This window comes from Amyelois transitella, chromosome 12 (genome assembly GCF_032362555.1).
Source record: "Amyelois transitella isolate CPQ chromosome 12, ilAmyTran1.1, whole genome shotgun sequence".
NCBI lineage: Eukaryota > Metazoa > Arthropoda > Insecta > Lepidoptera > Pyralidae > Amyelois > Amyelois transitella.
Window position 1 is genome coordinate 5,305,238 of NC_083515.1, and position 24,555 is coordinate 5,329,792.

Genomic DNA, 24,555 nt, shown 5'->3' on the forward strand with positions numbered 1-24,555 from the left:
TTCATTTGATTTTAGTGGCGATTAAATAGTCGATGTCTTGTATTGAATTACACTAAATTATAATTATAAATCTTATTATTTGTTTTCTGCGCATCATTGATGCTGTACATGTAACATTTACATAAGTATTTATAAAAAAATGTTCCAATATTTTTAGGTAAAAAAAGGATTAAAAGAGAAATAAAAACGGCATCAACAGTATGCCACTCCCGATTAACAGATTAAAATTACAGGGGATGGACGCACCACAGAATTTTTTATGAACATGCCGGGTATATTAAATTCTCATTTTCTGCTCATGCATAAAATTGGTAAATTGTGCTGACGCGATTGAATAAACGAAAATCTTGTTGTAACTTGATAAACATAGTTATGATCGTCTTCTTATATTTTTATTTGAAAATGGTAAATCGTTGTCAAAAATCACAAAAGCAACGTGTAGGTATTAGGAATGTGAAAGTTACGTAGAAATTGGAATAATATTATACTGCCGCATACTATAAGAAGGCATATTTGCTCAAATGTTTTTACTTCACAGCTTAGCTAAGATATCTTCTTGCTATACTATAAATAAAGCCATTGGCGAAAACTTATCTTCTTAAAATAAACCGTGCGTTATTTTAACACTGCGTAGATCTAAAATAAACATTATGAATGAGAAGACGGGCAGTTTATAAACATGTATCGTAGTTATATGGTTCAGTGACCGTTGCTAGACGGATATAGCCAGTCGATACAGGCCATCGCCTTTATAGCTCAACTCCGGCCGAGATTGTTTTGCCCTCTACGTTTAACTTTGTGCTGGCTACTAGAAGGGTAAAAGAGAGTGCGGTGAAAGGGCATTTCGTGAAATGTCAATTTTATGGGTCAATCTAATAATCAATTTATTCAGGTCAGTAATTAAATCCAGATGACAATAGAGTTACTAAGTACGTACTTAATTAATGTTAAAAAATTGCAAAATTGACGAATATATCGGTTTGGCTATAGGTATTTGTTTGTTTTGCAAATTAGCTGTTCAGCTGTACCTGGCCTTTCAGTCTTTTCAAGATTGTTGGGTCTGTCTACTCTAATAAAGACGTGATTATATGTATAAATAAATAAATAAAAATATACGGGACAAATTACACTGATTGAGTTGGCCTCGAAGTTAGTTCGAAACTTGTGTTACGAGATACTAACTCGACGATACTATTAATATATATTCATTCAAGACCCAGACCAATCAGAGAAAGTTCGTTTCTCATCATGCCTCGACCGGGATTCGAACACGTTCCGGGTTCTCTGGCCTAGCCCCTGGCCCCTGGATAAGCGTACCTATTACCGTTGCGCCACGGGGGCCGTAAATGTATGTATGTAGACAATATCTTTTAAAGTTATTAAAATTCTTGTTGTTTACAATAGATACACCATGGGGAGAGAATAATGTTAATAATTTTGCTATTATTAGCGTGTTGACTAAGCGAATTAATATTGACATCACTAAAGTCGACAGAACAAATAGTTTGGTAAATTTTCGCAAAATACTTGAAAAGGTCATCGTCGTTTCTCAAACTTTTTATTTTTCTCGGTAACTTGGGACCGTCGACGTAGGTGTCAAGATAACGAGACTTAAGTGTAACTGGGGACTTATCCGAATAGGATAGTATAGGAATGACGAGATACCTATTAAATGTAAAATTTGAATATTGTAAATTATGCCGTGTAGTTCCCGGAACCAATAGGAATAGGCTTATAAACTTGGGTTTCTTTTAGGCGATAGATTAGCAACCTGTCGCCATTTGAACTTATCATTCTTTTCAAGACTGACGGCTTCGTCTACCCCGCAATTGATATATACGTGATTTTATGTATGTATGTAAATTTGGCGTTGTTATGCATACAAAGTATTAATATACATGGAATAAATCACACAGATTAAGTTAGCCCCAAAGTAAGATCGAGGCTTCTTTTGGTTTACAATTTTCTATGATATTATGTTGACAAAATGTGATTATAACAATTCCTTAAGTAAACTAATAATAAATCTACCTGATAAAAAAAAGTAAAATTTTTTGACTACTTACTTTTTTATGACAAATACAAATAAATACACAACCAAGACTTAGGCCACTCAGAAAAAGTTATTTTTCCATCATGACCTATAATTTATCTTTCGTTTTAGTCTCGGTTGAAAACGAAAGGGATTTTTTCGAATATTGTCGAGTAAATTGCTCGGCTATTCCGTAGCGGAATAAAAATACTCATTGGTCGGCGGAGAGCGACTCGAGCCGCATTTGTTTTACAAGTCACACTCCTCGTTAGAGCTTTCGAGTCGAGAGTCTGAGACTTGCAAAGCTACAATTAAGAAGCACGTTTTTATAAGGATTCAATTAAATTATTCAACCAATTATCAATTACTTTATTGTGTTGTTTACACTTGTCCTTACTTGGGTTTATCAAATTTTACACTTAATTTATTATTGTTTTTATAGGAACTTTCTAGTATAAAATTCAATATCAAACAATTTAAAGAAGAAATATAACATATGTCACTTTTGAATATCTAAATGTATATCCCAGTTATAAAAAGCATTATGAGGTCTAAATATTCAAGTGTTTAAGTTAAAATCGGTTTGCTTAAAGTTATTAGGTAATAAGTTACATAATCAATATTTTACATCCTTACAATATCGCGTAACTAAACATTAAAAGCCATTTGTTAGAGTTCCGCTAACAGCCCAGTATCACACTGAATATTTACGACTTCGGTGAAAATGGAACCTTCCCTCTAATCTCGGTTGTTATGATAATCCTCGTCTGCGTAGAAGCTTTAAAAATTTAAAATTAAAGGTTTATTTTTTAGTCAAAATGATTTAATAGGTCGAGTTTACTTAGAATAAATATCCTTAAAATAAAAAGGTATGAACTCTGATATTATGTTAAATGAATCCATCCCATTTACATGAAAAATTCTAGCAAATTTGCATAGAAGCCAGTTAAAATATAAGTACCATTTTACCATTGTAGGAGACCTACATCCTGCAGTGGATCAATAGGCTATAAAAGAAGATTATCCTCTTTAAGTAATGCAAAGATACGTTTTGTTATAAATTATATAATGGCCACATATGTTATCTTGCGAAACCCGCTAGCTATTTGGGGAACGAATATCTGGCCATGTCGGCTAAACTAAGCCCAGAGGGTGAAATGAAGAAGTCTTGCTTGCTTGGAGTCGTCAGGAATGATAAAATTGACTACGCCCAAAACCAGTCGAACTTATCTATCTCTATCCATTTTAGTCAAAAATACTAAATGTACAGACAAAATATTTTTAATGTTTTATTATATGTTGCTTATAACCTGTCTCAATTTTGCATGTTAGGATATTAAGTAAACATCTTCCAGCACTGAACGTTTATCAATTCAAAAATATTAGTGTGGTATCTACGAGTGTATAATCAGCAATCACAGTCGTCGCTCTGAATGTATATTCAGCTAGAAATTCGTAGCATTTTTTGTCTGTAGTCATTGACCTGACTTTTACAACTTGCACGACTTCTTTTAATATCGCTAATGAGAAAGATGAGAGATAGTATAGATAAGCTTACAGTTCGTATAGTCGCGAGCAGTCGATGTCAGACGCGAAAGGGTTTTTGTGTCAGCATCACTGACGCGGCGCCTCATGCCCTATATTTTCTATAGAAACAGTTTGAGTGTTCAAATTCCCTTTAAACCAGTTCACGATATTTTACTTGGAATTATCAGTATAAGAGAAGGTGTTAGCCATCTTTGTATGGAGATTGTTTTATTCTACATAAAATCAGGTCTTAATCATTAACGGAGTAGACAGAGTCATGCCTCTGACGCTCTAAATAGAACTATGTTATCAATTTACTTCGGAAATATTTGCTAATAATAAAATTTCTTTTTTTTCATCTGAATGAGCCTGCGAGTAGTAGTGAGATATTGCTTCAGAGTTTGGGGATCGCAATGATAGAATATGTAAACTGGTACATGTTGTGAAAACATTCATTCATATGATCACGTTTATATCCCTTGCAGGGTAGACAGCGCCAACAGTCTTGAAAAGATTAATAGACCACGTTCAGGTGTTTGGCTTAATGATAGAATTGAGATTCAAATAGTGACAGGTAGTTAGTCCATCGCCCAAAAGAAGAATCCTATGTTTTTATACAATATCCTTTACTCGATTTTTACGACATCTATGGGTACGCGATGGAACTGTGAAAACATTTGCCAATTCTTACCGTCAGCTGTTTTTTTAAACTAACCATCTCTCCTTGAAATTTTTTAGTAACTAGTTGCAAATAGCAAATGATTGTTATCTTTTAATTTGTTCTTACAACGTCCATATAAAGGAATTAAGTGATATTATTATTTTAGACCAAGCCAAGCCCTAAACGGCTGTGTTCGTACATGCATACAAAAGGGGTTCGTTTCCTTCGTGCGTTTGATGTAGGAGTAAATTAAAATGAAATGTTAATTACAATTTTATTACATTTATTTGAATTTATTTGTGACAAATGATGACATACAATATGTATATTTTATCGCTAAATATTATTTGAGCGCATGGGTTTTCAATTCCTAAATCAGCCAAGCCAATCTGACCGCCAAAATTTGAACGAAAATATTAGCAAAAAAACTTATAGAATATTTACAGTAAGAATACAAAATATATAATTTTGGCACAATCGCGCAGGAAGATGGTATAAAAATTCCATTAAACAAAATTATTTATATACAGATAATTTAATACAATACATGCAATAGGCATTCTGACTGATTTCTGTTTAAGTGTTTATTTTACTACCCATACCAATTTAAACATTAGTAAAAAAAATCACATCGCTGCACAACACATTATTTGTGCGATACCAAAACGCCCCATATTAAATGACACTAGTTTGTGACAGCACAAGCTTTTATTTTGTTCGATCGTAAAAAAATCTACCGTATTTAACATAATACGAATTTACCGATGGTAAAATTATTTCTGAACTACCTACCTATATAAAAAAATTGAATATTACATCATACTTTGAATACATATAAAATAATTACGGCATAAAAATTAAAAAGCCATAAATGTAAATATTGTGTATTTTATCATATTATTGACTTATTTATATGTTTGTTACTCTGTCAAAATCCCTATTGTATTTAAGTACAGATACGTTGAACTTTATTGTATTTGTAAAATATTAGGATTACAAAAAAATTTTGGTTACATACTCGTACATAGTATATGTAATATTAAATGAAAGGTAAATTTAGTTGTATGACACAAGGAATTGAATATACATAATATGTCACTTATATACATAAAACCTTAAACCAGCAAAGAAAAATAAAAATATTTTCTCAAACAGAATGAAATGTTTGACACCAAGAGGATTAAGTCTTTAGAAATGGTTTTTTTTTCACAATATATTTTTTGATGCACGCGCGTTTCTGTTCAACACGTTCACTGGTCATAAGCGCGTAATCGCAAACTGTATGTGTTGTAGTAGACTTAATTGATCACAAAATTTAACCTGGTTCCGACCGAAGAAAGTTATTATTTGTTACGAGAGAAAACAAATATTTAAATGCAGTTATATGTTTGTAATTTTGAGCAGAGCTGCATTCAGTTATAGAATCGTTATATAAAGTAACTTGATAGCAAAAATCGGCTCATTTTGCGCGTTAGTGCATAATTATATATCGCAACGAATGTGCCGCTCTAGGTTGTTGAAACTTTATTGGATTTTGAATTTCTGCTTATATTGGAATTCATAGCATTGAATAACGCTAAGGTGTTCTGAAAAATCACGAAGTGTCATCGAGTCTGCGTTTGCTAGGCGTTAATTGCGATCGACTCGCATCGTCAGTGCATAATATCAAGTCTATACGTACAGCGGGATGCGGCGCGGATCGCTTTACTAAAGATAAATATAATTTAAAGTACAGACAAGTTCTAATGAATAGTATCCTTTGCACACGCCGCGCGATGACGAAATACACTTTATAGAATAGAATTGAAAGTATACAACACACAATAGGATTTCAATATTAAATCAATACAATAATAAAATATTAGAAGATAAACGATAGAAGTTTTGTAAAGCAATATTCTTTTAGTTTTCAGTTCTTTCACTAAAGCCGAGCCTTCATATATGTATTAATTATATAATTAAATATATATATAATGTAACTACAGGGTCTAAGAAACCACAGTTACAGCTTCATGACTGCATCATTAAATATCCATTAGTATGTATCTATTAAATTGCCTAGACTTGAGACAGGTCCCAGTCGTCGACGTTTATCGTTCGATTAAAATGCTTAACTATGTTTTGCTAAACGCTAATGACAATTATTATTTTTACAGTACTTAAAAATGTTGACTATTCAGTCGGGTTCCTTAACACTATGATGAACTATAATGAACCAGTAAATTTATTCTCATCGCATACATTTTTTAATAAAAGTACGAGTGATATTAGTGTAGGAAGAAATTGGCTTGTTTTATTGAGTGTAATTACAAAACTAGTACACAATTTTAATCAATTTGATTTATAAATTAAATGAGCGCAAATGCTAACGGAACAACTATTCGATTGTAACGTTTTTTATATATTTTAATTAAAAATATACATTTTGAATATATTTAATACAAACCAATAAGGGATATGATAATTTACAAAACCAATTTAAACAGGTTTATATCAATTGCTTGTATGAATTATTTATCAATAATTGAAAACTGGACTGAAATGGAACTGTGTATTACTTGCACATTACTTAGTCTAATTTACACACATTCATGTTTAAATCACAAAGTACCAACAGGGTTCAATCAAAAAACGTTAAATGATTCTATTATGATTAAACCATTTTCGTGCAATTCATCTGTCTCTACACATTAGCTTAGCTACAGAGCTTAAATGACAACAGCAGTGACTTTAAATGTAAAAGCTTCCTAATCTTGTTTCTATCTACTGTTAGTCTAAGTAACAGATGTCTAAAATCCAATCGACTTAAGATTATTAGCTGTACAGTGTTTAAAACTATTATCCTCTAGTTCAATACTTAGCAACGTAAACGAAAGATGAAATCGAAGTATACATAGTTTGTGCCAAATAAGTGGGATGTTTTTCTAACATCTAGGTAGTTATATTGCAGCGTGTGCACACTGGAAAAGTTGTAGATAACAACAATTGTTGCGTTATTATGAAAGGTAAAACAAGTATAATGACTAACTGGACTTCAGTATATTCCTGTCTATTGGAATTGGAGAGTTTAGCGGTGAAAGTTCTGCATGTAACATTAGGTATTTAAATATTTAATTATCGATTTTGTATTGGACAAAATTTTATGAAGCTACCAAATATCTAAAATTACTGGTATTTTACATCAATGATTTCTTTACACAAATGTATATTAATGTATACAAAGTCGCCAAAAAATGTATCGAAACACTACATTTAGTCATGTTAATGTCGTTGTCTCTCAAGTTGATTCTTATCCTATTGCGATGGCAATTTCGAATTAGTAGATTTTCCAATTGACACACGTTCAGAGAAAGATTTTTGGTCCTAATTCACTTTTCTCTATACGTTTCACGGTGTTAAATAATTACGAAAACATCAAACGAAGCTGGACACTTTACAAAATTACAAAATGAATCGGTAGGTATCGCTCCACCGAGGAAAGCGCATTTTAAAAACCTATTGTTAATTACGTCCCTCTCAAAGTCTATAGAACGGTAAAGGCACGGTCATGATGTGTATTGCACTTATGGGATTACTTGTCCATACAGACAGAGAGAAGAAATTTCTTCTAAATGGTTCAAAACACGCTCTTATCTACGAGTCAAGTCGAGGAAAGCATTTCAAGGCACATACTTTTAGAAACAATAGTAGTGGTGCAAAGAGGAAATGTAGCCGCACCACGTTTAAGGTAAAGTTACGTCAGGTGAATCCAAATTAGAGAGATCGCTAAAAGCGTAACCTACGATGAGAGATCCGATATCCGAAAAGTATTGTGAATCTTCTAATTGGCTAATCTCGGGCGTTCGGTAACAGATACATCCCGTAGTACCTTCGATACGATTACATACATTTACATTCATACGTTATACAAAGTGAATAGGTATATTTTTTTTTTATCGAAGCTCTTGCAGTTCACTAAAATGATTACCTGCACTTTATCACCGTTTTATAAACAGGAAACACTTTCCGAAAGTTCACATAGAAGCACATTTTATTTTTATTCTTAAATAACGAATTCATTTCCACATACATCACCGTTAGCTATCGTGGAAATATGATTTCCGTTAGTCTTTTCGTGTATGTGACAGGAGCGATTAAAGGGCCCGGGTCAAAAAACTGGAGGTTCATTTCTCCTGTCACAAGGAAGGCGGAGACACGCGCCGCGACAAAGATGTCTTGCGGCGTGCAGAAAGGCAGGGGTGCGGGGCGGGGCATGCGGGGGCGCGGGCGGCGGCAGCACGGGCGACAGCGAGCCGGCGCGGGAGGCGCTGTCCGCCGCGGACGGCGGGCGCTACACGTGTGTGCATGCGCCCGCCGCCACGGGTCAGCCGCCCGCCAGCGCGTCCTCCGGCTCCGGAGACCAGCAGTTGTCTGACAGCCAGCACCCCACCACAACGGTAAGAAAGCCGATCAGGAGAGCCAACACTATGTAAACCTCCGCGTTTCCTATTCAAACACAATACTAATTAGTACATATTCCCAAAAAAATATATATCATATTTAAAATATAATAAATTATAAATATGTCAATGAGGAGGGATTAATTTTAGGTTTCTCATTTGACATTTGTCTTTCTTTTTATTAGAACTTACCTAATTGTTTTCGAATGCCAAGAGGCTGCCGACTGCGCCAGAGCGAATTGATGAGCGTGGGATCCCCTCGTGTGCGCCAGTCCCGATAACCTCGCCCTCTGGAATACTGACTGAATCTGTGTGCAAATATAACGAGAGATACAATGTGATCGTGCCTTCAAAATGAAAGTAACTCTTTTATAGCTGTCATAATAATTCTACTAGGCGTATTATTTCATCATAATTCTATCTACAATAATAAAAAAAGTGACACCATTGTAATAAGACAGCAAAATTGCCGAAGGTGCTTTGATCGCAGCTCTGGCGTCAAGCCAACAACTTTCAATGCCGAAGCTTTCCGCTCGTACAGGACTTTACTGATGACAGCAAAAAAGCGAAATTGAATTGTTACAACTTTCCGTCCTTAGGATTAAATGCGATTCGTGCACATATGTAGGTACATACCTATCTAATAATTATAATAGTGATGTGTTTCATGCGAATGCAGTTGTAACTACTGTGATAAAAATATCATGGAAAAATCTAAAGCAAATCAATAAAGATTTAAATCTTTAATTACAGAATATTTTTTATAATTTATGGTCTTCACAAAATATATTCAGGGACTCTAATTTTCTAAATGTTTCATTGAATTTTATAAAACAATTCAATTTCGCAAATAATTATCATATCCTAAGCCTATAATTGATTTTCTTGTCGATTGTGAGGCATAAATAAAGGATAAAATGTTTATAAAAGAGGGCCAGGATTTTTGTTTATGTCTGTTGTGGGATTGTTTATTGAATAGTTCAAAGTTGCACCAATAACGTACTTGAAACTACTGGTGGTTAATTAAAACGTGCAATTATTTTCAGTTGATTATAATCTCATGCAGCGGAACTATTCAAATCATTCATCGGCAACATTCGATGGTTTATAAAGAGTTTTGGCAATGGCTCCTAAATTATAAAAAACCTTCTGTAATTACATCTTCCAAGCAGTAAATTACTTACGTTATCTCGTCGCAGCCATTTTGTTGCGTATAATAAAATAGGTACATAAGATGATTTTCATGATCAGGTATCTTTTAACTTAACATGAGATATATTTCCCAAAAACGGTTAGGTATACTAATTTTAAAACCATGATTAGAGAAAATCATTATAAAACATTTATTTTATATATTAATTCAGTGTGGACATGAAAAATACTTTTTAACTTAATACAGCTGAAAACTTTGTGAGACATTCTTATCAGTTATTTGAGAGCTTTCCGAAAATAACTTCACAGAAGACGTTAAATTTTTAACCGTGTTCCGGGCAAACCGTCTGCTGCACTTTGCAACTCGTGTTAAATATTTTAGACACAATGCTTCACTAGAATAGATTCTGTATTCCCAATATGCTAAAAATAAATAATGAAATACTGGCTGGAAACACGCATTTCTCTTGTAAGTATGTAAATTTTTTGGCCACGTCATGTTTAGAAGAGCCATTTTCGTCGGAAGCATTTTCTATAAAGAACTTCTATTCTTACTTAGTTTTAAACGTTTTAAATATATCCTTAACACTCTTTGGACATCTTTATTTATAGCAGTGCAAGTATTACAGATATATCTTCAAATTCAGAATCGCAGCATCTGATCTTAAGTACGCCCTAGAGAGATGATTGCGGCGTTTATCCGGTATTGGGCTTCTGTTATCGGGTTGTTACGGTACGCTGATGCTATATGAATTTAACCTTCAAAAATGTTACTCAAAATATTGTTATAAAAGTGACATGAGGTTGTGAAATAATTTTATAACCACATTTTGCTTTGATTACTAGATGATATAAATGAAAGCCGCGTAAGATTTTGTTCATTTTACTAGGCAGTAACAAGTAATGCACTATTGGTTTTATTTTAGAGAGGATAATATTTTATTGAGCGTTATTTCAAGTAGATTACATTACTAACGCTGCCAGTTTGAAACGTCCTTAAATTCTTCGTTATTTCATTTTATCAGTAAAACAAGACGTTCAGTATAACTACTTTTACAGATATGAAATTTAAAAAAATATGCATGTATGTGCAGTGCTCTGTGCCTATCTAGTAATGAGAATTCAGTTGCTGTAGCATTCAAAGTGTTTCGCAGATTACTTCACGGCTGCACTAGTGTTCTGGGAAATTTATGTTCTATTACTAATGTATATGCAAGGAGCTCAGCTTGTGTAAACAGAATCTCTGATTTTATTCTAGCACAGATTCCAAATACATGTTCATTCTAAATTTAATTCTTTCCTTATTTCTCTTGAGTCTCTGTAAAAGTACGAGATTAAAATTATTTGGTTAATCCTACATGGTTGCGTGACTATTTTTTAATTTTCAGGCAGATGCTTATCTGCCATAATAATTCTTATGAATGTATATGCATAAGTTATGTTTATTTACTTAAACTATCTTTTTGTAAATGGATTCCTTAATAAATACGTTAAAATAATGCAAATAAATATAAATGACACAATGGATGACGCAAAATAGAATATTTTATGTAGACATGTATTATTCCTATTTGGATTGAACCTGTCATGTATGCATTGGAAATGGCCCATCTGCCCAACATAAATAGAACGCGGCTCTGTCAGTAGCCGATTAGAAGCACATAGCACTGAAATCAATTAAGGTAATTAGATACTTATCTGCATTGATTTTGAGTGGAACTCTTCACAATCTTATTAAAAAACATTTTTCTAGCCATGTACTACACTACTCCATAATGCGCCCTTTCATTTCTAAATATTTTTTTTACAATCTCTGGAAAGCTTAGACAACAATGTTTTTGCACATTAATTTAATTACATTAAATGCTTTTTTTATACTAGCGATTAATAATGATTACTGACATAGATAAGTGCCTAAGAACACTTGCGACAAACCTTAATTTTTTTTATTCATAATACTAAAAAACATTTACGATTTTGTTAAAATTTTGAAATTATAGATACCATAAATGTTAGATCAGACCCTATTTAAACTGAAAAAATGAATTTTCACCGAAAGTCATCAAACCTTTCCTGAGATCGCCGCAACAAACATGGACCAGTCATATTTTCTTAATTTAAGCACAATGATGTTGTTACAATGAAGTTCCCGCCATCTTATTGTTACATTTTTAATAATAAGAAATATTTATTTTAATAACCTTGAGTTTCTCAAATAAAAAGGTTTCATTACACTCTTATAAATTTGCGCTTGAGTCAGTGCAAGCGGCTGCTGTCTCGCGAACTTTGCGGATGAGTTTTAGAGTGACATGTCCGGGGCTAATGTAATTGCTGCTACCAACTTTACTCGTTTCTTACTACTGAGCGTTGTTAGGGAACAAATGACTGGAGCTTATACTCGACAACATTTTATGACTAATTTAATAACAGTTCACCTGCAACTGCAATTTACGTGCGAACACATTGTGATTTTAATTTTATATTGTGTCACTGGGAATATATGGCTCTGCAGTGCCACATTTAATCAACGACCATAGTACTAAGCTATGACTACTTTGCATAAAAGAGCGTTGGCGTTCATAAAAATATACTTTATAAACAAACATTTTAATACTAGACGGCATTCGTCAAATAAATATAATTCGTTCAGTTTTTTTCTTCGAAAGGATTCACTCATTAAACATGAACTGATCAATATTGTTTAAAAATTTTAATGAATCGATGTTCAGTATTATAAATTAGATAAGTAAAATCTTTCTAATCTATGTTTTTCCTATTTTTCTTCTGAAGAAAAAGTACATTTGAACATAACCTTACATCTTTTTCAGTGATTCATGAAGATTTTCATTAATAAAATATCGTTTATTTACGTAAAGTGACGCGTTTGAGTTTAGAGTTAGAGTTTCGGTTTAGAGTTGTTTAAATTATATTATCTTATTCCTATCCAATATGTTTTGTTAAATTATATTATCTTATTCTTAACTTTGACAAATTATTTATTTCACGACATAATTTCAACAAACGCCTACGCTCTCAATACTAATGTGAAAGTTTTGAAGCGTGGAGGTTTGTAGCGGTGCGGTCATACCTGCGGACGCCGCCGACGCCGGCGGGCGGCGCGGTGGAGTGCGGCACGCCCGGCGGGACTTGCGCGCCTCCCTGCACGCCGCCCTGCACACTGCCTTGCGGCGCGCACACACAACACCCTGCGCATACACTGCTCTTACTAGGTTGTTTTATTTAAATACGGTAAGGACAAAAAAAGAGATACCAATGCGCATGTAAAAATAATTTATATTTAAAATTGGTCGCCTATAACTGTTTTTACTTACTACTCAGCTCTGATAGTTTTCCTTTGTAATAAACAAAGGCCTTTCAAACTAAATATTTCAGAGACGGACCTCTAAATCGAGAAATAGTGTTTACCTATTCTACGATACTTACATTTACACGATCTGGGTCAGTGGAGAAAAAAAAATACCCTCATTTTACTTCTATGGCAAATATAATAAAGCATATAAAAAAAATTCATGACTTTGTTGCAATTTTTTTACCCTCTGAGTAAAACCGCGAACAGACGAATTCATGGCGAAACTATAAGGGTATCTTGTTTATTACGGCTTACTTATCAAAAGCTTCTAGTCTACCGAGTAATCTAAAAAAAAATATTTTTAAACTTTTTACACGATCGTCAAAAATGAGCTGAGTGGTTTCCGGCACTTTAGAAAAGAACCATTCTATATCTTTTTTATTGATGTCGCAAAAGGCGACTAAGGGATAGTCTTACAAACTTGGGATTCTGCTTGTACCTTTGCGTTATATTGTTGAATAAAGCAGAATATAATGGTTGTTTAGTAGACATTACATCACATTGAATACATTAAGCACCGCAGATATGTTAATCAAGTAAATCTATGCATTCCATTCAAAATAGGCTATACATTATGTAGCACCTATGTTATTAGCCTCCACATAACTGTATTACTGATACTTAATTTGATATATAATGTTTTACGTACTAAGCGAGAGTAAATTATGTATCCCTTAAGGGGAAGACAGAGCCTACACTCTTAAAAAGACTGAAAGGACTTTTAGCTAGATGGGTTAAATAATGTAATGACCGGTTGCTAGCCTATCTCAAACTATCCTTTCTGTTGATATACAATCTGATGCGAAGCAGCTCGCACATACCTTGTTTTAACTTGAAAACCGTATAATCGAACTTTACGCTTTGATTGTTCTTTTTTGGTTCGAGTAGCTTAGCTGTAGAATGAACTTTCTGCGTCTACATGCCCAGACAAGTTGCCGGGAACATTCGGAAGTAGAATAAATGGTCTTCATCGTCACCTGCCTTTAGGTAAGATGGAAGATAAATGCCTAATCCAATATTGAATAAAAAAAAATCTTCGCTTCCAGCCTAGCATTGAAACTTGCAATAAATGAACTATTCCTTTAATCGTCTTTATCAAATATAACGGGGTAAAAAAGAGATGAAATGGTCGTATTCTGGTACTGGATTAGCATCAATGAATTCGCATAAGTTTCTAAATGTTGAGCGATATAAAGATGTTTTTCACTCTTAAAATATTCCTCTGTCTTCGTATTGCGGAAAAAATAAAGCACTTCATTTGTAGTTTTGTGCCGTTAAATGAAAATATACAGGCTATTTTTGTGTGAAACATGAGCGTTCTCGGAACAAAAGCAATGAAAGAGTTCGGCGAGCGCCATCAATGATGTTTGTCTGGCCGGCTTGTCCCTTTTGCTTGATCGTTTAAGTGATATGTGGGGGTATTCGATTACCTACCGTAAAATTATCATTACTAAAGGGGTGTTCATTTTTTGATTTGCTTTCATTGGTTTTTGCACTGCTTTAAATAAAACAATGGGAACACCGTATTTTTATTTTTCGTCATTTTTAAAAGTAATGATTTTTAAAGAGTTATTTCTAGAGTAGCCCCGAATGCAACAAATAATTTTTGCGGAAAGTTAGCAAAGTCCTTTCTTAATGCACCTCTAGACTACATAAGGTACTTACATTGCAAATACGAAATAGCGGTTTCAGCTGTCCGTTAATATGTCAATCAGTCTGTCTTATCTTTTACAGATAAAGATGAATAGCAATCGAAAATTTCATTTGAAAATAAATTCGTATAAATTAACTTCAATGGCGAATCGAAAATATTTAATACTGTTCTGTGATTTAGAACTTTGATGGCCAAACAAAAAAAAATATTCTTGGCACTTTGTGTTCTGCTAATTGTTATCTTGAACAGTGAAATTGAATTGAACAACCAGCATAAACGAGCATAAGGCGAAAAGACAGCGGCTTTCAAAGTGCGCCTCGCTGATAGAAAACGCTTAGAGTGACGCCCATTGTTTCATTGTGAAGTACCTATATTTCACTGAATAGGGAACATTTATCTTGTCGACAAAAATAAACAGTTTATTTGTGAATCTTTTTGTATCTTTTTTTTATTAATGGCAGATTTAATCTTGTTTTGAATAAATGAAATACTTTTCAAAATAAATAACTATTTATTTTGAAATGTTGTTGATAACAAATAATATCTGTAATAAAAATTCACGTTTACCAGCTAGAACGCATCTGATATTGACAAATAAACTATAAATCTGTTGACAATTTAACGTTTTACTTGACTTATGATCAGGTGAATATTGATTTGCTAATTAATCTTGATTTTGTCGATTGTTTTTTGAAAAATTACAGTTAAAGTTAGTAGTTTCGCCGGTATCAAGCTTCAAGTTTCGTATCTAGCAACGGCAACAACGAGTATCAACGAGCTGAGAACAGATCATAGCTCAATAAATAGCAAAACGATTCAGCAACGAGAGCAAACGGTCAGCTACGAGCTGTAGTAACTAACTACGACCAGGTCGTAGCTAGCCGGTAGCAACCAGCTACGAAGGAGTCGTAGCTAGCCGATAGCAACCAGCTACGAAGGAGTCGTAGCTAGCCGATAGCAACCAGCTACGAAGGAGTCGTAGCTAGCTGATAGCAACCAGCTACGAAGGAGTCGTAGCTAGCCGATAGCAACCAGCTACGAAGGAGTCGTAGCTAGCCGATAGCAACCAGCTACGAAGGAGTCGTAGCTAGCCGATAGCAACCAGCTACGAAGGAGTCGTAGCTAGCCGATAGCAACCAGCTACGAAGGAGTCGTAGCTAGCCGATAGCAACCAGCTACGAAGGAGTCGTAGCTAGCCGATAGCAACCAGCTACGAAGGAGTCGTAGCTAGCCGGTAGCAACCAGCTACGAAGGGGTCGTAGCTCAACTTTAGCAACAAGCTACGAACGGCTCGTAGCTAGCCGGTAGCAACCAACTACGAAGGGGTCGTAGCTCAACTGTAGCAACAAGCTACGAACGGGTCGTAGTTCATCAGTAGCAAATTGTGAACGGGACGTAGCTTAACTGTAGCCGGAAGCAAAGTGTACGGAGCAATGAGTCTATTACGCTTAACTAGCAAAGGTTTGTAGTTTATAAGTCTAAATTGTTCTTATATATTTTTTAAATATAATATTAGAAGTTTGTTATTTCATTTTTTATCTTCTGCTCTTCACAATACTATTATAGAATAAGAGACACCTTCAAGAATATAACTTAGAAGCAACTTTTATACACTATCATAAATACGCTAAAGACACTAAGAAGGTAGTAATAGAATACCGGCGAGTGCTGCGACAGCTGCCAGCGAAAGGAGGGCGGAGCGGCTGCGTGCCATGTCAGCAGGGCATGCCGCGCGACGCGGGCCGCGTCATCGCCGCGACATGCCGGCCACCGCCGTCCACACGCCGCTACCGGGACCTAAAGAAGAGAAATTATAGAAAAAAGATTGATAAATCCTCTTTAAGAACTTGTGAAGAAATCGTCTATAGTTTTGTCTACTTCACTAGACGGCTAGGACTACTAGTTATTAGTGTCGTCTAGGACAGGGAAGTTCGAATCCCGGCCAGGGCATGATGAGAAAAGAACTTTTTCTGATTGGACTGGGTCTTGGATGTTTTATCTATTTATATATATCTATTTTTATCTATTTATTTATATATATTGTTTTATCTATTTATTTATATAATACTTATGTATTTATTATAAAATATAGTATCGTTGGGTTAGTACCTCATTCATGACCACTTTATACAATGTTGCAGTGCAGATGTGTGTAGGCTTTATATCATCAGACTAACGATATGCATTGCCAATGTGAAAAACACCCGCAATTATTTCGATTGGTACACAACAAACTACAGTTCATTATCTAGAAGATATTGTTCAAGCCACACCACAACAATCAATATAAATTCCTAGGCTAGACTAGTTCAACGGTGAATTCAGCCGCGGGGTATGTTCAACTTTATTAATGGCTTCCAAATGGGTTGTATCTATGCACGTCTGAACTGCCAGTCTCCATCATACTCCTATTAATTTTCGAATATGTCCGTTGAATTATCTGTGGTAAATAGACTATGTAAATGGAATTTACCCTCTAACAAATCAATTTATCGTTATTGGACTTTATAGGCGGAAAGCAATATGGTAATGAAATGGGTATATGTGGCCACATGTAATAGCTATTAAATTGCTGTCATGGTTTTTCAATCACAGTTTGAATGGTTAAGCTTTTGTTATCATTTATTTGCAATAAATTTTGACTTTTATTTCCTAAATGTGATTTTTGTTTTACCCTGAATTACAATCGCTTGTTAACGTTATTAGCTCATCGATTGTTTTCGGTGTATTCAATGATTATATTACTTCACTAAAGGCCGCCCGCGACTTCGTCCGCATGGAAACCCTATCAATCCCGCGGGAACTCTGGGATAAAAAGTAGCCTATGTGTTATTCTGGGTCTTCAGCTACCTACATACCAAATTTCATGGTAATCGGTTCAGTAGTTTTTGCGTGAAAGAGTAACAAACATCCATACAAACTTTCGCCTTTATAATAGTAGTAGGATAATTCACGTCTTATCCCTGAGAAGAAGCCCGGACATGACCATCCTGAAGGAAGTGCGTAAGTCAGATAAATATCTAATAGATGAAAATGTATCCAATATGAGATGAGAAAAAATAGTAAAAGTAATCTAAGAATCGGAAAAAGAACTATTTCCAATCTTGAAATTATCAAGAAGAGAACCCGTTGAGTTCTGTGGTGAGAAAGTTGCCACAGTGCCAACGAGACTATAAGGAATAACTAATTACTAAGAATGACTTTTTTTTAAAAGGCAATTTTTACGTCGTAAAAGGCGACTAAGGGATAGGCTTATAAACTTGGGATTCTTGTTTTAGGCGACAGGCTAGCAACCTGTCACTATTTAAATCTCAATTCTATCATTAAGCCAAACAGCTGAACGTAACCTATCAGTATTTTTAAAACTGTAGGCTCTGTCTACTCCGCAGGTATATAAACGTGATTAAATGTGTGCACATATGTATGTATTATTTTTAAATAGATTTCAAAGTTCATCAATTTCATAAAATAATGTAATTATTTTTAACAAACTGATGATCACAATCCATTCCTCAAAAGACATCGGAAAATTGCTTTAGAAAAAAAAAGTTTGTTACGTCACCATCACGCGACGTTCTAATCAAAGTAAAAAGGAGTTCCTTTGGGGGCGCCGTTCTCGCATGCTTTTACAATATTAACTCACAATCGTCTGAGACGAGGGTACGGCTCTTACTTATAACGGAAAGAACAACAGGTGGTCTATATTTAATGGTTATACTAGGATACGATTAATTTGTCTGTCTGGTTAGAAGCGATGTACGACTAAAAATGAAGAATGTGCAGAATTGCTATTTCATAAAGTAACGCAACTTCAGTAACCCGCACATGCATCATTCACATAATTTCTGTTCTGTCTCAACTTTGCACCCCCGGTCACCCTTCGCCGTAATGCTGGTTCTGGGGTTCACTTTTCACTTTATCCGATTTGCTTCGTCTTCTCTTTTAAGATCATTTGCACGCATATCAACTTTAATAACCAGGGATTCTTCGGCCTTTTGTATAGGTAAACATAAGTAACATGTTTTTCTTATCGTGTTTTGCTTACCTACATAGTATATTATTTTTAAGTGTTTTTTTAGGAACCAAGTTGTCAAGAAAAGAAAATTGTTACAAAAGACTCCTACCAAATTAAATTAACGTATATTCTTTTGTGTTTTGATTATTTGTTTCCAATGTCACTGAAATATCGAGAGAGCGCCCATTGCGGCGAGGGCTGACGGAGGTCACGTTTACTGAAACACCCGTTTAAATGATATCCGGAGAATTTGGGTATAGCTCGGGAGATTTAATTGTTCCGCAAACAAGGGTTCTTTGTGGACCATGTAGTTTGTAGTTTGGTATTTGCTATCAAAATTAATGTAATTTAGTATAATTGTTGTAGTTTGCTCATCTAAGGAAAATTTTGGTTCGGTACACTGTAAATTGCTTACGGTGTACCTGCCTATAGAAATATAAACATCGTTATAATGTCCGGAAATGTAGGATATTTTTCTTCAGTTTCGTTAAGTTTTTCCGATTATATTGAACACTGCTATAAAACTATTAAAACCTTTTAATGATGCTTGTTTGTAAGTTTTTAATTAAGCAACTTTAAAACGAAAGTCATTAAAGCGTAGAAAAAAATCGGACAGTTGGTATCTTTTCACAACATCACGCCTGTCGGAAGTGTAATTAAAGATCCTTATTGTTTTTAAAGGAAAGGAAATAAAATAAGACGCGGCAATAAAATTCTCAGTACAATGATGAATGAAGGCTGAGCGTCCGCGGCAACAATAGATGTCACGCACTTGCGACCTCATAACCATCGACTACAATTTATGGACACTTTCCCGCCTCCCGCGAGACACCAACACATAGTTGCCAGACCTGACAACCATCATTAATCTTAGTTATGCCAGCATATAGCTCAGTGTTTGGTAACAATGATACAACGTTGTTTTAAGTTTAGAAAGGACATTTGAGGCTTAATATCTCTCTCATCATAGCGTTTTCTGATTGCAATTTCGTTTTGGCTTAAAGTCTGAATCATTATAAGTTACGGAAAATCCATTTTATTCGTAGAGTCTGGATACCGATAGAATAAATTTAGTTCTCGAATGCCATTGAAAACGACGATTTGGTTTCAAAATTGATTTTATTGGGACAACTAACCGGCGTTGTTTCAATCTACATATTTCAGATATGAATACTGAATTGGGTTTATTAATTTTGTATTTATTCATTAGATAAACGAAAACGAATGTTTCTTCATTATTGAATTTTTACCAGACTTATGTTTCTTGCATACTCGTAGTTGTGATATCAAAGAAATGCTTATTGATTACATATTACGTCATGTATGAGTTGTCGTAAGCGATCTTCAATTATTTCCAATAATAACTATTGGATCAATTAAACTGGATCAAAACTTAATTAAAATGTATGGCAACGTTGAAATGAAGTAGTTATGAAGCTCGTTAGCAGCCGACGCTTTCTATATCTGTAACTCTTCCATGCAACTGTAACGAAACGAGTTTCAAATACTGCAGTTTAGTTACTAAATGAATGTGCTCAAGTTTCCCAGCGCTTGTTTACAACGGGAAGTATTTGTTGGTATCATTGTTTATGTTGGTATTACTCAGATTTATGTTGGCAAGGCTGGCAAATCTGTATATTGGTGTCGTTAGAGAAGGCGGGAACACAAACAAACTTTATGTGCTTTATAGTTACGGACTTGTCAGAGTCAATAATTACAAGTCTCAAAGCCATAAAATAATGTCAGATTGCTAGCCTATCTTACAAAAGATTTTTAAACTATAAGTAAGCCTTTAAATCTTCATTCATTACATCATCATACTCCTGGAGTTAGACTCGGTTGCGTCCTGTGATTTTCTTTATGAAGTCCCTTTTATTTCATTTGTCCTTTATAAAGACCAAACTTTGTGGTTTTACGTCCGGTTGCATGAACGTGCAGATTTCTTCACGATGTTTTCCCTCAACATAAAAACAACATTCGCAATCTTTTCATTGATGGACTTTTAATAATCTGCACATGAAGAGTGCACTTGAAGTCAAGAAAAACAGCTGCTTACCGGCATTCCCCATGTCTTTTTAGCAATTTATGAGGTCGAAGTGCGTGACATCTATTGTTGCCGCGGGCGGTCAGCCCTTGTCCATCATTGTAGCGCTATTTTTTTTGTCCAGTCTTATTTATATTTTTCTCTTGTTAAAGACACAATCATATTCAAAAGTGGCGGCAATGGAATTGGTAATTCGGAACAGTTTGTCCAATTGCTGCTTATCACCATAGGACATGTTGTTTTCAATTGTTAATATCCTAAGTTTGTTTGTGTTTGCCTAAATTTATTATAACAAAACCACACTAAAAAGTTTTGCGTGCCCGTTTATGATGTAAATTCGATTTAATCTTTTTTTCAGCAGAACGGTTATGCGGAACTCGCACACGCTACAAACCACACGTGTCTTTTGCACTCCTTGGTAGGTGAAAATTATATCAGATATGTAAAAATTACAACGCCTTGTCTGGCAGATATTAGATCTGCAGTAATGATAAAAATTCTTCATACCATATTTCCAAATGAATTCAAACATATGATTACGATGCGACACAAAAAATCTAAATATCATCCGCATTAATCTCTGAATGTACTCGTAATTAATATAACAATGTCAAATTCACGATGTTACTGTTGAAAGCTATCAAACCCATTAATAATGTTGTTTTTATGGCTTTAGGCGTTCAGTCGTAAATTTCAACACCCTTGTATTTTTTCAAATCTTTGTTACAAATTGATCACCAGTTCAAGAATATTATCTTTTACTTTTTAAACATTTTTTTGCAGTTAAATTCCAATTATTTTGTCGACACAGCCATATTCTGATTTCTATGGACATAAATATATATCTGTTGATATCACGTTTAATTATTCTGGTTAAAGGTGACTGACATATCTTTCAATGCACAGCCGAAACCACTGATCGGATTTCACTGAAATTGCCCTGTATTAGCGCTGGAATTCTCAATAATAGATTTTAACTCATTGCAAGAAAGGGGTGACTCTCATCCGAATTTATTTAATATAATAAAATTAAAAAATTATCCCATTTCAATTTGATATATAATTATCTTTGAATTATTCCTTATTGTAAGCGCGAAAGTCAATTAGTATTTTATAACCACCTTAGTGCTTTATCTACATAACCAATCTTCAATTGTCAGGAGAAATCAAAATTGGCATGAATTTAATTAGTTAAGAATATATATCTTACTGATAAGATTCTTTAAGATTAGGAATAGGGTCTTGGTAGAAGGGGAAGACCAAAACAATACTGGCTTGACGTCGGGAAAGATGATGCTAATGGCAGAGGGTGCAACTGGGAACACGCCATAATGAGAGAGCAATATAGTAAGATAAGATTATCTTATCTCGGAAAAAGTAGTACCGTGAAATTTTGTATAAAGTACTTACCTATTATTTTATGCGCAAAATCTATTACAATAATATCCCAAATATTTTTTATTGAGTGTACGTTGTTATTGTCATAAAAAATAACGTCTTTGATACATCGTTCCCATTACGTCGTTAATAATGTTTCTGTCATAGTTTTCCTCAGTTTTCTTTCCTGTACAATTCAGCCTGCTTTGTCGGACTCGCTAACATTGTAAAACTTCCGACTTGGAGTTAAAGCTTGGATTATTTTTCATGTCTGTTATGTGAACCATGTAGGAAGTCCATTGTTTCATGTGTCCTTATAGTTTTCATTTGACATACATACATACATACATATGGTCACGTCTATATCCCTTGCGGGGTAGACAGAGCCAACAGTCTTGAAAAGACTGAATGGCCACGTTCAGCTATTTGGATTAATGATAGAATTGAGATTCAAATAGCGACAGGTTGCTAGCCCTAAAAAGAATCCCAAGTTTGTAAGCCTATCCCTTAATCGCTTTTTACGACATCCATGGGAAAAAGATGGAGTCGTCCTATTCTTTTTTTGTATTGGTGCCGGGAACCACACGGACCGTCATTTGACGCACCATTGAAAGATACATAAATAAAAAGTACTTGAATATTCATATATATTGGTGTATAGTTTTTGAATTCTCATTAAGTTATTTGGAAATCCCGGGAAAGACTTACAGATTTAAGATTATTTTATTTTAGGCATTGGTTTAATTGTCCCTATCTCAATTCTTCAGTTGAGTCAAGGCCGTGGCCTTTGAGTTTTATGACTATTTGCTTCGTATACATACTTACATTCTATATGTATATGTATTTATTTGTAAATACTAAAATTTGAACTTTTTTTTGATACCCAAGAAAAGCATATTACCTACATATTGGGGATGTTGGATTACTCATTTAAACATGTTTCCCTTGAAACTTGCTAACGCTTCACCTAGTGTTATTATTGATCATTAAAAAATCTTTGGAAACAAGGTTTGAACATATAATTAAACATAAAGATTGTTATATGAATGAACTTATATAAATTATACGCGAACAAAGTTGCAGGTACAGCTTATGCCATCGTTTCCAATAAAATAGGTATATTAAAAGGGAATAATGAATAAAGCTAAAATCTCATAACATTAAGAACCCTTAGTGGGGAATGGAAACGAGTACCTACAGAAATAATTATTATGTAAATAACGAGGTTACGACGATTTGTCATTCAATTCCATTGTACTTTAATCGTTTTAATGTACCTATCTATACATAAACAAGAACAATAAACCAAAATAAGACGGTCCTTATTGGATGTGTGAAATAGTTTTACATCTTTTGCAGCACCGTTGGGAATGGGGAATAGCTTCAAATGCTTTTGGATAAGATAAAATAATTTCGGAATAATTTCTTGTTATTTTTAAAGTACTGTCTTATCGCTGTAGTGTAGAAAATTCATTATCGAAACCTAATTAAAATCTGATGTTCCATCATATTTTTTATATTTCATCTGAAATGCAATTTTGTTCACATCAGTAACAAAATAGGGAAGCCTGCGTAGAATAACATTCCGGTACGAGTAGAGAACAATTTGTTCGCTCGCCCTTTACTCAATTAATTATGTAGGTACACATGTTTGCTTTGAGCAAAATTGTTTCTTCGTGTTTTGTATTTAGGATTTCATAGCCAAGGAGTGTCAATAAAAACCCTTTTACCCGTCGGTTCGGTTGATCTTGTCTTTCATGAGAGTATTTCTTAAGAATCATCCACCAAAAGCCGAATCATGTCACTGATAAAATATGGGTACAAACTTAAATGTAAATTTAATTACAAGTTATTTTGCAGAAGAAACTTTATCGGTGTTGTTTGCTCCTTATTGGTAAGTTTTCGGGTGGTATGCAACACTAGTATGAGACTTATACTTTTTCAGTCAGTTTATTTTATTTGTGTATTTTACATTATAAAAACAACAAGACTTAGGCAAGAGTTAGCTATACTCACAAAACGGTCACTTGTAATGATTTATTTAAAATCCAAAAATGTAAGACAGCATCTCGATGAAGATTCAGCACATGTTCAACTATTATTCTTCATTTTCAACTGAAGATGAGCACCGCACATAGGTTGTTAAAGTTTGATATTAAAGGCAGCCGTATACATTTTAAGATGGGAAGTGTCGGTGGGTCGCGTCGGGCTCGAGCGGAGCGCGCAGGCGGCGGGCGTCGGCGCCGCTGGGCGCCACCTGTCGCTGTGGAGCGGCGTGACTGCG

At 34.4% G+C, this 24,555-nt stretch overlaps 1 protein-coding gene across 1 annotated transcript; it reads right to left on the reverse strand.

The window, feature by feature from the left end:
* Window positions 1-4,529: 4,529 nt before the first annotated feature.
* On the reverse strand, window positions 4,530-24,555 carry LOC106142446 (uncharacterized). The gene is made up of 5 exons (XM_013344194.2): window positions 24,288-24,555; window positions 16,495-16,632; window positions 12,900-13,017; window positions 8,852-8,967; window positions 4,530-8,705 (listed from the first exon to the last, which is right to left on the reverse strand). Exons 2-5 carry the CDS (start codon window positions 16,547-16,549, stop codon window positions 8,584-8,586), a joined length of 411 nt encoding a protein of 136 aa, XP_013199648.1. The 5' UTR covers window positions 16,550-16,632; window positions 24,288-24,555; the 3' UTR covers window positions 4,530-8,583.

Bases quoted from the DNA above. Each gene is read 5' to 3' on its own strand.
- LOC106142446 (XM_013344194.2), bottom strand. From the start codon at position 16,549: ATGGCACGCAGCCGCTCCGCCCTCCTTTCGCTGGCAGCTGTCGCAGCA. The intron at 13,018-16,494 runs GTATTCTATTAC...GTGTATGCGCAG, and splicing joins AGCTGTCGCAGCACTCGCCG to GGTGTTGTGTGTGCGCGCCG. The intron at 8,968-12,899 runs GTATGACCGCAC...ATTTGCACACAG, and splicing joins GGCGTCGGCGGCGTCCGCAG to ATTCAGTCAGTATTCCAGAG.